At 38.4% G+C, this 14732-nt stretch overlaps 1 protein-coding gene across 17 annotated transcripts in view; it reads left to right on the forward strand.

Annotated features, from left to right (window-relative positions):
• Window positions 1-14732, forward strand: part of duox (dual oxidase) — a 59213-nt gene that overhangs the window by 13851 nt on the left and 30630 nt on the right. For all 17 annotated transcript variants that reach the window (XR_015526658.1, XR_015526659.1, XR_015526660.1 and 14 more), the window contains 7 exons: window positions 951-1155; window positions 3487-3653; window positions 4394-4454; window positions 8545-8641; window positions 9640-9730; window positions 9999-10101; window positions 11947-12113. Coding sequence is in view for 13 of the 17 variants with exons in the window: in XM_087312522.1 (XP_087168648.1) it covers window positions 951-1155; window positions 3487-3653; window positions 4394-4454; window positions 8545-8641; window positions 9640-9730; window positions 9999-10101; window positions 11947-12113 (891 nt within the window). In the remaining 4 variants the exon portion in view is untranslated. The remainder of the gene's footprint in view (window positions 1-950; window positions 1156-3486; window positions 3654-4393; window positions 4455-8544; window positions 8642-9639; window positions 9731-9998; window positions 10102-11946; window positions 12114-14732) is intronic.

Raw genomic sequence — 14732 nt, forward strand, 5'->3', positions numbered from 1 at the left:
GGTGTATTTGCATACAGCAATCTGATTGGCTGATGCTTCCGTCGGCGCTTGAAAAGTTGAGCAAGTCCCAACTTCTGCAGCGAGCAATGCCTCTGAATCGGCGCCGATGGATCCACAATACAGTTCGGCAATGCCTGACATCACCCATTCAAAGTGAATAGAAAGCGCTGACGCTGACGCCCCGTGTGAATGAGGCATTAGAGCTTCATTTGATTACAGCTGAATCTCTAAAGTCACATGGAATGATTTGACAACGTTTTTGGTTCCTTTTCTTGACTTTGAACATTCTGGACCAATAATGTCTACGGAAGATGAGGGAGCTCTCCGATTTAATCTAAAATATCTTAATTTGTGTTCTGAAGATGAATGAAAGTCTCAGTTGTTTGGAACAAATATGACACAATTTAAAATTGAGTACACTAACTCTTTCAGGAAGGAGACTATGCTTTTCAGGTAGTTGCTGTCAAACTGCTGAAATGCTCATCTGCTGAAATGGAGATCCCTTTCAAAAAGCAGCTGAAAACTCACCTGTTCAAACTTGCCTGTGTCTTAATTGTTTTATGCTATATGTTTTATTATTACAGTCTTTTTTTCTTTTAACTGTTAAATGTGCTTTGTTTATCTTTTAATCCTCATTTTACATTTTTTTCGTAAGGTTTTTGGAGTTTGCATGTTCTCCCCGTGTTGCTGTAGGTTTCCCTCACAGTCCAAAGACATGCGCTATAGCTGAATTGAATACGCTAAACTGGCTGTAGTTTATGAGTGTGTGTGAATGCGAGTGTGTATGGGTGTTTCCCAGTGCTGGGTTGCGGCTGGAAAAGCATCCGCTGCTTAAAACATAAGCTCAATATGTTGACGGTTCATTCCACTGTGGTGACCCTGATAAATAAAGGGACTAAGCCGAAGGAAAATGAATGATTGAATGAGTTGCTCCCTCTGACTGATTTCAGGTGAATCACGTGACGGCGTGGATCGACGGCAGCTCCATCTATGGATCCTCCAGCTCCTGGAGTGATGCCCTGAGAGAGTTTTCTGGAGGACGTTTGTCTTCAAGCTCCTCTCGGGACATGCCGAGGCGGAGCAGCAATGGGTACCTGATGTGGAGCTCACCAGACCCCAGCAGTGGCCCTGACTCTGGCTCTCAGGAGCTTTATGGTGAGTCATAAAGCAGACGTAGTGCATTTATTTATTCAATTCAATTCAATTCACCTTTTTTTGTATAGCGCTTTTACAATGTAGATTGTTTGAAAGCAGCTTCACATTGAATATTTTAGTAAATTAAAACAGTGTAGTCCAGTTTTCAGAGTTTAAGTTCAGTTTAGCTCAGTTCAGTGAGTTTTAATATTCAATACTGAGAGAGTCCAAACACTGAAGAGCAAATCCATCGATGCTGATTTATACTTCTGCATCAAGCGTATGCGTATGCTACAGCGCAGCCTACGCGTTCTCGCATAGCAATACGCAGTGGCTGTCGGCGTCACTGACATCTTAAAAAATGTAACTACACATCGCAACAAAGTGTAGCGCAAGCTCTGTAATTGGTCGGCTTGGTAGCGCTGACGAGTCTGGGCGGGACCGAGAGCTGCGAAAGCCCGATGGAGCGAGTGTTTACAAGTGTGGAGTCCCATGAAGGAGCTCTGGATGGAAAGTTTTGTTTTGTGTTTACCTTATGGCAGGCATGTCCAAGCTCGGTCCTGGAGGGCCGGTGTACTGCAAAGTTTAGTTCCAGCCCAAATCAGACACACCTGGGCTAGCTAATCAAGCTCTTACTAGCCTTTCTAGAAACATCCTTGCAGGTGTGTTTAGGCAAGTTGGAACTAAAATCTGCAGGACACCGGCCCTCCAGGACCGAGTTTGGACACCCCTGCCTTATGGTTAAACTTGTTGCACATCCACCAGTTCCTGCCTCAAAATGAGCGAGTTTGAGCCACTTGCGAACACCACCGAAGAAACTCATCACAGAGGAACATAAACACCTCAATCGCCTGCCAACTAGCGTTTCGAAAGTGTTATTGCAGAGCGACAGAAACAGCGCACAAAAGTGAATGCACAGCTACGCGCGTTGCAAGCGCCTTAGGTCACGCTGATCACTTGACGCAGAAGTATAAACCAGGCTTTATACTGTGCTATGCGTCAACGTGTGGGCTGCGTCGAAGCATACACGTACGCTTGACGCAGAAGTATAAATCAGCAACTAATGAGATAAGAATATTTGATTTATTTGAATTACATGGACAATTAATACATGTTAGGTAAATTACTTGAGTCATGTTATGTAAATGACTTTATTTATTGCATATCTTTATATTCGTTAATTAATTACTAAACAAACAAATGCTAATATAAAGTAAAAAATCAAGCTGAATAAACTAAATAGGTAGCTAATTTTTTAGCTTATATATTTGTCAATAAAAGCATTAATTACTTGATTTTTATGCATAAATATCTAAATAAAACAAACTAAAAAGATTGCAAATATATTATTTTATACATTTATTTGTCAAAAATATGAATGAGTGGATTTTTGAAATCCATAAATATTTAAAGAAACGAACAAACAAACAAATTATAACCTAATAAACACTTTAAGTTGTAATTAGTAGTTTATTGGTTAAAATTCATTCATTCATTTTCTTTTCTGCTTAGTCCCTTTATTAATCTGGGGTCGCCACCGCAGAATGAACTGTCTATTTATTTAATTATTTATTTATTTATTTATTTATTTATTTATTTATTTATTTATTTATTTATTTATTTATTTATCTATCTACTTATTTATTTATTTATTTATTTATTTATTTATTATATTATTTATTTATTTACTTATATTATTTATTCATTGTTGTTTTACTGTTTATTTAATAAATTATTGCTCCATGAATGAATAAATGAAGTACACACACCCCTTTTACAACTAAACAAATAAATAGATGACTAAAGAATTATATTAATCTATTCATTCATGTATCTACAGCATTTGATTGTTGGTACTTACCAGTAGTAGTAGATTTACAGTATATTATTGTAATATATTTACAATACATTTGTATACATTATTTTAGCAGTCACTATGGTTGTGTGGCAAACATTTCTAAGGGCTTCAGGTAAGGACTTCTTAGTCGTTTTTGCTCTTAATCTTGTCTTTTACAAGATTGAATCCTTTAGAATCAGCATTTGTCCACTAATACCCAAAACAATGTGTGGTTGTTTTGTTGCTTTAGAAAATTACTGTACATTACGCCATTGTGAGGCATGTAAAATTCTCTGAATAAACCACAACTGTTGCCCAACTCAAATAGTCAATCATTTTTGAACATAATCTTCAATTGAGGAACATTTACCTCTTGTATATACAGTATGCCTATCAAAGAATTAGCATTAAAGTAAAGTACAAGAGGACACTTGCATTGAAACTGCCTTGTGAACGCTCATAAAAAAAGCTTGCAAGTCGTGGTTTTGAAGTTGTAGTTTTTTGTGTGTCCTCAGAGTTCGGGAATGCCTGGGCCAATGAGAACATCTTTTCAGTCACCGAGGGAATTATTTGGTTTCGTTACCACAATTACCTGGCCTCCAAACTGCACAAGGAACATCCCTCTTGGTCAGACGAAGAGCTTTTCCAGCACGCTCGAAAGAGGGTCATTGCCACATTTCAGGTGAAACCAGTAATCCGCCATCACTGACTCACTTCACCTGACAGGTGCCAATTTGAGCGGCAGACCACAGGATAATTCACTCTACATACTCTGAACTCAGTGTTTCTCAGCCACGTTGCTGAAGGACCACCAGCTCTGCACATTTTCTATGTCTCCTTAACCAAACACTCATGATTCAGATCATCAGCTCATTAGCAGAGACAGAAAGACCTGTAATGGGTGTGACCGACAGACGAGACATCCAAATCATGCATCCACACTGCAAAAAATGCTTTTCTTACTTAGATTTTTGTCTTGTTTCTAGTGCAAATATCTAAAAGTTCTTAAATCAAGAAGCATTTTCTAGACAAGCAAAACGTATTGTCTTGTTTTAAGAAATAAAATGCCAAAATGAAGTGAGTTTTTCCTTAAATCAAGCAAAATAATCTGCCAATGGGGTAAGCAAAATAATCTTATCATAAATAGAAAACAAAAATTATTTTGCTTACCCCATTGGCAGATTATTTTGCTTGGTTTAAGAAAAAACTCACTTCATTTTGGCATATTATTTCTTAAAACAAGATAGTATGTTTTGCTTGTCTAGAAAATGCTTCTTGATTTAAGAACTTTTTAGATATTTGGACTAGAAACAAGACAAAAATCTAAGTAAGAAAAGCATTTTTTGCAGTGCAGGAACATGATTGAGAAACAATGCCCTAGCATACGAGTCTGATTTGAGAACATGTTTCATCTTTTCACAGAACATCGCATTTTATGAATGGCTGCCTGCCTTTTTGGGAACACATGTGACTTCATATCCAGGTGAGAGAGTGAATGTGCACACAACAACAATGTAAAATGAAACCGCAGGGCATTGAGTACTATTAACACATGATTTAAAACATTCAGGTACATTTAAAATTATTTTCCATTTGTTTTCCTTAAACTGGAATGATACACAGCAGGTATATATTTTACAGTGAACTGAATTCGTTAATAATGTAAATAATGGATTCTGAAATGTGACGGCGAACATCTGATTCTGTGACAGAATTGATCGTAACAAAGTTGACATTTTACATTTACATTTAGTCATTTAGCAGACGCTTTTATCCAAAGCGACGTACAAATTCATTTCAATTCAATTCAGCTTTATTTGTATAGTGCTTTTACAATGTAGATTGTGTCAAAGCAGCTTCACATAAATGGTCATAGTAACTGGATCAGGGTATTTCACTTTTTATTGTTTAAGTTCAGTTCAGTTTAGCTCAGTTCAGTGTGGTTTAAAGTCATTACTGAGAGTCCAAACACTGAAGAGCAAATTCATCGATGAGTAGCTTTTCATATCCTGAACCATGCGAGCCAGTGGCGACAGCGGAGAAGGAAAAAAAACTTCACCAATAGGAGAGTGAAGAAAAAAAACCTTGAGAGTACCAGACTCAGTTCGGCACGACCATTTTAATTTCTCCGCTGGCCAAAAGTCTTGTGCAGAGCTGCAGTCTCAGCACTGGAGGCTGGAAGCTGGCCTCAGCGAAGACTCGTCTGTCCCTGGAGCGTCAGTGGAATCAGTCTCCTGCTCTCCACTCCCCCATGACCAACAGCGCAGCAGCAGCAGCTCAGGATACGGCCTGGTCCCGGATATGGACACCTTGGGAGCATCTCGTCGATGGTTTTGGGTCCAATCAGTGACTCCGCATAATCTGAGGACCTCGGGATGAGTATCCCCAGGTGGAAATGGAGAATAAAGAGAATAATTAGTGATGCTAATTAATCTCAAATGAGGACAAGGAAGCAATTTACACAACTATAAGAGCAACAATGAATAAGTGCTGTAGGCAAGTTTCAGGTGTGTACAGTGTAAGAAGCAAGACATTAGTAATTTTTGTTTTTCTGTAATACAGCTAGCGGTGGAGCCAGAGAGGAAATTGCAGATTAGGAAGGAAAGTGGAGACTAAATAGTTGAGTTTTTAGTAGTTTCTTGAAGACAGCGAGTGACTCTGCCGTTCTGATGCAGTTAGGGAGTTCATTCCACCAACTGGGCAGATTGAATGCGAGAGTTCGGGAAAGTGATTTCTTTCCTCTTTGGGATGGAACCACGAGGCGATGTTCATTCGCAAGTTTCTGGAGGGCCTATAAATCTGCAGAAGTGAGAGCAGATAAGAAGGAGCAAAGCCAGAAATCGCTTTGTAAGCAAACATCAGAGCTTTGAATTTGATGCGAGCAGCAACTGGCAAGTTGCTACCTTTTAGGTAAGTTAGGATGATCAAATTTGTTTCTGTTGTGCTTAATAGCAGAGTAATGAGAGATATTTTTTGAGAAATTGTTATAACTTTTTTTAAAAGTCAAGTTTACATACAATAAGATTATTCTGCCTCTAAAAAACTGAGATGATGATGTCAAGGTTTTGGAAGTTTCTGATTGGCTAATTGACAACATTTGAGTTAATTGGAGGCACAACTGTAGAATGGTATTTAAGGAAAACCTCAAACACACTGCTTCCTTGTGTGACAACATGGCAAAATCAACAAGCCAGAATCAACAACAAATCCAGATTACAATTTGCTAAATTACACTGGGAAAAAGACTAATGTTTGGAGACATGTCCTGTGATCTGATGGAACTAAGATTGAACTGTTTGGCCATAATGACCAGTGTTACATTTGGAGGACAAAGGGAAAAGCTTACAAGCCTACGAACACCATCCCAACTGTGAAGTATGGGGGCGGCAGCATCATGTTGTGGGGCTGTTTTGCTGCAGGAGGGACTGGTCCACTTCACAGCATAGATGGCATCATGAAGAAAGAACATTATGTAAAAATACTGAAGCAACATCTCAAGACATCAGCCAGGAAATTAAAACTTGGCCACAAATGGATCTTCCAAACAGACCATGACCCTAAGCATACTGCCAAATTAGTTAAAATGTGCTTTAAGGAGAACAGAGTGAATGTTTTGTAGTGGACATCACAAAGTCCTGATCTCAATCCTATAGAAAATTTGTGAGCAGAGTTGAAAAAGCTTGTGTGAGCAGGACAGCCAACAAATCTGACTCAGTTACACCAATTCTGTCAGGAGGAATGGGCCAAAAGTCCTTGAAACAATTGTGAGAAGCTTGTGGAAGGATACCCAAAACATTTGACCAAAGTTATACAGTTTAAAAGCAAAGCTAAAAAAATACCAAGGAAATGTGTGTAAACTTTTGACTGTCTAGAAATTAATAAAACATTCTCAAAAAAAAAAAAAACATTCTCTCATTATTCTTGCATTTAATAGTTAGCATTGTTAAACTAATTTACTAATGAATAAAAATCCAAAGTCATGCTTTGACTCTCAATCCTATAGAAAATTTGTGAGCAGAGTTGAAAAAGCTTGTGCGAACAAGACAGCCAACAAATCTGACTCAGTTACACCAATTCTGTCAGGAGAAATGGGCCAAAAGTCCTTCAAACAATTGTGAGAAGCTTGTGGAAGGATACCCAAAACATTTGACCAAAGTTATACAGTTTAAAAGCGAAGCTAAAAAAAAATACCAAGGAAATGTGTGTAAACTTTTGACTGTCTAGAAATTAATAAAACATTCTCAAAAAAAAAAAAAAACATTCTCTCATTATTCTGGCATTTAGCAAATGTAAATGATTTAGGCAATCCTAACGGACCTAAAATCGTAAACGTTTAGTATGATTTAACACCAGACATTTAAAAACAAATGGTTATGTTCCTTTTTTTAAAGTGTATGCAAATTTCTGGTTTCAACTGTAAGTGCATGAACCGAACAAACTCCAGCAAGACACTTCACATGTCTCAGATAGTTTCCTCCTGCACTAGCAGCTGGAGATTAATTAAAAGCTGAGACTGGAAATTAACGCAGGCTTTATGCCACAAGTCAAAAGGCAATCTGTGGTCTGGTAAAATATACCTTACAGCTTAGCAGCTGACAGCATGTAGTTGGTGTCTACGTCAGTACAGGCTTCCACATGCCAAGTGTGTAATTTTTGCTGAGTGCATTATTGCAGTACATGCGGCAACTGAACTTAATGCACTGTAAGTGACCGTCATGTTATGTAAATGACTTTATTTATTGCATATTTTTATATTCGTTAATTAATTACTAAACAAACAAATGCTAATATAAAGTAAAAAATCAAGCTGAATAAACTAAATAGGTAGCTAATTTTTTAGCTTATATATTTGTCAATAAAAGCATTAATTACTTGATTTTTATGCATAAATATCTAAATAAAACAAACTAAAAAGATTGCAAATATATTATTTTATACATTTATTTGTCAGAAATATGAATGAGTGGATTTTTGAAATCCATAAATATTTAAAGAAACGATCAAACAAACAAATTATAACCTAATAAACACTTTAAGTTGTAATTAGTAGTTTATTCGTTAAAATTCATTCATTCATTTTCTTTTCTGCTTAGTTTCTTTATTAATCTGGGGTCGCCACCGCAGCATGTAGTTGGTGTCTACGTCAGTACAGGCTTCCACATGCCAAGTGTGTAACTTTTGTTGAGTGCATTATTGCAGTACATGCGGCAACTGAACTTAATGTACTGTAAGTGACTGTAAAGTCAAACATTTCCAAATTAACACTAGTCAACTACAAAAACAAAATGCTTCACGCAATCCTTTTATCATGGTGAAGATCCATACTTCATTGACATGACTACAATATAATATTTAGAAAGTCATAAAAGTTCAATAGTGTTATAATAGTAACATTCAAGGGTTTAATTCCAATGAGTGTTTCAGTGAGTGTCCTATTAAGGTTTAAAAGAAATATCCAGAAGAGCATAATAGGGGCAATTTAACAGTAGTTAGTGAAAAATGTCTAATATGAGGGAACAACAGAATAAATGACTCACAGATGGCAGCTCTTGTTTTTTTTTCCCTTCTGGCAGGTTATCAGAAGTATGTTGATCCAGGGATCTCAGTGGAGTTTGAAGCCGCTGCTGTGAGGTTTGGACTGACTCTTGCGCCCCCTGGTGTATATAAAAGGTGCATTTCTCTAATTCACTACTGTAAAACACTGTAAAATATCTGATCGGATGTCATTTATTACAAAGCACTGTTAATCATGTTGGTAAAGTACTGAATTTAAGGGTTCAAAGGGGTCTGTAAGGGTCTTAGGTTGCTTTTGTTTGATTTAAAATGTTAATATATGTAAAGTAATGTAGGGGGTGACATGGTGGCTCACCTTACCACAAGAAGCTCACTGGTTCAAGCTTGGTCAGTTTGCATTTCTGTGTAGAGTTTGCATGCTCTCCCCGTGTTGGTGTGGGTTTCCTCCGGGTGCTCCGGTTTCCCACACAGTCCAAACACATGCGCTATTGGTGATTGGAAAAAACTAAATTGGCCGGTGTGTATGCGTGTGCTGGAAACATATGCTGGAATAGTTGTGTGTTCATTCCGCTATGGCGACCCCAGGCATACCTGCCATCATCTGTCTTTAAAAATCCAGGAGGGGTGTTAGGTTTGGGGGCGAGGTGTCTGAATAACACTGTTGAGAACCGGATACTGCGAACTGTGGTGATAGTAACTACTATGAAGCGTTTTTCGGGCCGCTGCTGCGATCGGGTCCTATACAAACCACAGAACCACGCATGTTTAGGCACACACAATCCAGCACACATGATCTAGGCAAACCATACATGGTTACGATGGTTGTAAATGTTATTAACATCTTCTCGGACATCATCATCATTATATTTTTATATATGTTGTTAATAAATATTGTACACGAGTTTTCCAGTTTAAATAACAAAATGGGTGGGTTGCGGAAGATGGGTCTGAAATTGTGTTGGCAGGTATGGACCCCAGATTTATAAAGGGACTAAGGTAAATGAATGAATATATGTGTAATGTATTCTCGTAGTGTAAAAGCAGAGTTTACACTATCATTACTAATCGATTGTAAATAATTGAATGCAGTAAAAGTCATTGGAAAAGTAGTGTACATATGAAATCCTCAACATTTCTTTGTATTTTTAAATTAGGAACAGGACGTGTCACTACAGAAGTGTTGTGAACGATGATGCCAGTAAATCTCCAGGCCTGCGTTTATGCAACACCTTCTGGAACCGAAATGTGAGTCATAATAGGCAGGGTTTGGCTTGCCTCATGCTTCAGTATAATTCTGTGCAATTAAAAAATTAGACATAATGGGGTTTGTTTTGTTCTGAACTTTGTTAGAGCTTTTCTTTTCAGAATAGCAGAACATTTTCAGACATTTTTATAAATTTTTAGACGACACAATACCAATGTTTAACCTTCAGAAGAGTTCAGAAATGAGTATCTTGTTCAATCTTTATATTTGCTCTGTTGAACATTTGAAGGTTTATTTTGTCTGCTTTAGAATCCACACCTGCAGTCCAGTCTGGATGTGGATGAGTTAATAATGGGCATGGCTTCCCAGATCGCTGAGCGAGAGGACAACATCATTGTTGAAGATTTGAGAGGTTTGCTTTTATTTCAAATCATTTCATATTAACGTGAAGGGCTAGATTTACTAAAAGTATGAAGTAGCACCACAATTCAATAAAACTCAGTTTGAAATCAAAATGGTGGATGTGTCTAGTACGTTCTATAGGTGATTCTACTGACACAGTGTGCAAATCATACATTTTCATAATGACCTATGCAACATATAAAGCAACATGTATAGAAGACACATAAGGCATGTATAGTTTCCTAATGTCACAGGCACAAGGGTTAATGTACATCCAGCTTGTTGTTCTCAAAGAGTAAAGCCAGACAGGCTTATCAGCTTTTTATTCTGCTAAACACACCAGCTGGATATACATTATCCCAGTTATTACACTTTACACAACTTTACACAAAACTAAACAATTAAGCTGCGCTCACAGTGGACTCTTTTCCCCATAGACTTCCATTCATACGCACGCGAATGCGTCAGACCGGAAACGCAAGGTCATGCTACAAGTTTTGAAGTTTAAGTTTGGTGAAAATCGCATCACTTGACTGCATGAACCAACCAAAGATCAAAACAGGAGCTCTCTGGACAAAAATTTTAAATATGGACCAATCGCTCACTTTTTTAAATGTGTAATCCTCTTGTTTAATCCTGCCTCTTATCACAGCACCGTACGACAGAATTTCACAAGCTCGAACTCTAGTGTGACCGCAGCTTTAAACACAAAATATTAATCTGAGCTGTATTAAATTTGCTAGCACTTAAACGTAAAGCGTACAGAAAGAAAAAAACTAATTACAAAGGGCTGGATGCAGCCTACACTAACCTGTTTATTGTTGTTATTATTATTCAGTCGTAAGATGACACAAAATTACAGAAAAGCATAAAAATAAAGTAGATGAAGATAGTCAGCAACTACAGGATGTTACTGGTACCCCGATGAGCCCATGTTATTAATGCAATCTCACGGCAATTTGTAATCTTCTGATTTAGTGGCTAATTTGTGCGAATTTGCACAATCTAATTCATACAGTTTAGTATGATTTGGTCATCCACCAAAGACGGTTGGGTTTAGAGGTGGGGTTGGGTGCCACACCTTTATAAAATCATACCACTGAATTCGAACGAATTAGCCAATTAACTGACGTAAAATATTTACATTTTCTCATGAGATCAGGCTGGTTTTATTAGCTTAATACATGGGTGCTTAAATTCGGTCCTGGAGGGCCGGTGTCCTGCTGTGTTTAGTTCCAACTTGGTTCAACATACCTGCCAGGATGTTTCTAGTATACCTAGTAAGAGCTTGATAAGCTGGTTCGCTGTGTTTGATTAGGGATGTAGCTAAACTCTTCAGGACTTCAGGAGTTTGGGGTAGAGGTCTGCATTCCCGCGGCTGACCCGACCAGATTTCTGCGGCGCGGGCATGAATTTTCGAATAAAGCACGGGAGCGGTCGATAACGGGTTTAATTTGGGATGGGAGCGGGCCGTCGAGTAATATCGCTCCCGACTCCCGAGCGAGCACGCGTATGTATGTGTGTAAATGAAATAGCGCGATGCTGTGTTTAGCTTGTTTGTTGCTGTGTGTATGTGTGTGTGTGTGCGCACGCGCGAATGAGAGGTGTGTGTGTGCGCACGCGCGAATGAGAGGTGTGTGTATGTGCGCGCGGGAATGAGAGAGAGAGCTTTGCCTGTGTGTGTGCTTGGTGCTTATGTGTGCCTGAAAAGGAAACTCAGACAAATGCTTGTGCAAATATTCTTCGTTCTGTTTCCTGATTAATGTTTCACTGCATGTCTTTAAATCCTGGCAGTAGAGGGTTTGGGTCGCTCCAAGAAGAAATAGTAAATATATTTTATTTTTTTCTCCTTCAGACTACATGTACGGTCCCCTGCGGTTCTCGCGCTCTGATGCAGTGGCGTTGACCATCCAGAGGGGGCGTGATTTTGGGCTGCCCAGCTATAATCAGATCAGAGAGGCCCTCAGCATGGCGCCGGTCAACAGCTTTGAGGATATCAACCCTAAACTGAAGGACACAAAGGTGATCGATAATACCCAAAATGCCCTTAACATACTACTCATTGTTCAGATCTAGTCTGCCAGGGTATATTAATGGTGGATATCTTCTTTCGTAAAATTTAGTTCTGAAATATCTTTCCAGTGATATTGATTATTATTGATATTGATAGTGATTATTGCCCAGAGCTTCGTTTCTCGAAGTGAAGTTCATTTATAAACTAATTTCGAGAGGATCTTATGCTTATGATAGCTTGTGGATGATCCCGCATTATTCAATTCATAATTCACCAATCAGACGATTCCTAAGCCACTATAAATACTCTAAGTTCCATATAACAGCCATCTTCGTTTTGAAGAATCCCCCCTTCCACCCCTGCTTCTCCTCCTTTCCTAGATGGGTGGCACGGTGGCCCAGTGGTTAGTACTGTTGCCTCACAACAAGAACATCACTGGTTCTAGTCCTTACCAAGCCAGCCGATGTTTCTGCGGAGTTTACACATTCTCCCCGTGCTCACGTGGGTTTCCCCCGGGTTTCCCGGTTTCCTCCCACCATCCAAAAACATGCAACTTAAGTTAATAGACTAATCCAAATCGGCACCATAGACATGCTCCTAGTAAATAGTTATCTCTTAAGAACAATCACTATCTGTTCATTAGCTACTACAGCAGGGAAGTTCTCGAGATCTACCTGAGCTCAAACTCCCCTCAAGCCTTGCAAACGGGAGGGAGCCCTGGGCTTGAGGATCTTATGAACTCAGGGCTCTCTCCCAGGACAGCATCCCAAACAAGCTTTATAATCACCCGTCAGCTAAGTGTGAACTCTTGAAACCTGCTTAAGGCTATGTCAGTCTTAAGTTGTATCTTAGTGTTAATTTGTGTTTCCCGACGCTATCTTAGTTAAGTATAGCAACTTGCAAAGTCACACAAAGAAGGTAAACCTGAAGCAACCTCTTTAAGTTATAGCTAAAGGGGCACACCAAAAAATGGCATAACTTAAGATGTACCTTTAATGTCTTCATACCCCACTAAGAGACAACGTTATACGGAAACGTAGCACACATCATAAAACAAAAATCTTTTTCATTGTTCATTCAGGGCTAAAAGTACATCCTAAAATACATACGTAGCAGTATATGGTACGGTGCTACTGTAATTTGACATCAAGCATGCTTCTGACAGCAATGTTTATTTCTGCCATTGTAAATTCTGCAATCATTTCCTCACCCATGACTTGTTTCAAATCAGTTTAAGTTGAATTGAGTTGTAGTGTATTGTACTAAAGATGAAATTTTGAAGTATTTTTGGAAACCAGAAACCATTGACATCCATAGTACTATAGGGAAAATAGATACTATGAATGTCAATAATAGCCCCTTTCACACATACAGACCTGTCCGGAAAATAACCGGCAATTTTCCGGAAAGGTTGTATGTGTGAACAGGTCCTTTTTGAAAATACCGGTTAATTCGTTCTGGCTATTTTCCGGAAAGAGAAGTTGTAACATTACCGGTAATTTGTAAATTAATAAAATTTGTAATTAATAAAATGCTGCGCTGTGTGAATGCAGAAGGATGATTGCCGGAAAGAGCGCGTACACGTCTAGAACGTGCTGACGTGAGACGTCTACTTTAGCCAATCAGAACAGTCAGACGCATTCACGTCCGCGCGGTTTATGAGAATAAAAGCCTTTGAATATTTTCCTAGACGCGTTAAGCTGCTAGAACTTTGTCAGATAACGTTTATATGTTCTTCTTAATGCCATCGATAAGATGCTTATGATAAGCCGCTGTTTGTTTACCTTCAAGCTTTGCGCATGTCTGTGAAACAGCCTGTGAGCACCAACACACCCACATATTATGCACATCTCGACATGCGAAAGTGTTTCTCTTTATGTTTTCATCGAAGTTGTTCACAATACTGATCATCCACAGAGTTTGTAATGTAGTCAAATGTTCACAAATTCAAGCGCAGCCGTTTAAAGCTCATTTGTGGTGAATGATGTCACAATTTACCGTTTTTTTGGAATGGATGTGGGAACGGTCTTTTCTGGAAAAATTCCGTAACGTCTTCGCCTGTGTGAACAGCGCTTTTTTGAATATACCGGTAAAGTCGTTCCGGAAATTTTCCATATATTTACCGGTATAACTGCGTGAAAGGGGCTAATGTCATGTTTTTGAAACTTCTTTTTAAAGCTGTTTTTATATGGATAAATAACAATGTGAGTGAACGAGACCAGAAGTCTCAAGCTAATAATGTTCCAATGGCTGCGTCTGCTCTAACATGGAAGAATAAGGTCAATATAGTAGCAAAACAAAGAATCGAGACTTCTCTTTGGCAAGCAAGTCAAAATTATAAGATAAAACTGCAAGGGTGTCCCTTCTATTTCAAGTGTGCTTGTTAAATTTCTACATTTCCAATAACGAACTTGACAAACCCCTCACAGTATCAGACATAAAAGAGAAATCAGTTTTACCTTCAGTTTTTGCTGTAAAGTAACTAAGCCTTCAGTGCACCTATTAAGCTCTTTTTTACAAGATCTAAAATAAGTCTCTGATATCCCAAGAATGTGTATGCTCAAAATACCACACAAATAATGTTTTATAACTCTTTAAAACTGGCCCTTTTAGGCTTTAATCCTACG

The sequence above is a fragment of the Danio rerio genome, chromosome 25, assembly GCF_052040795.2.
Source record: "Danio rerio strain M-AB ecotype USA chromosome 25, GRCz13ab, whole genome shotgun sequence".
NCBI classification, from domain to species: Eukaryota; Metazoa; Chordata; class Actinopteri; order Cypriniformes; family Danionidae; genus Danio; species Danio rerio.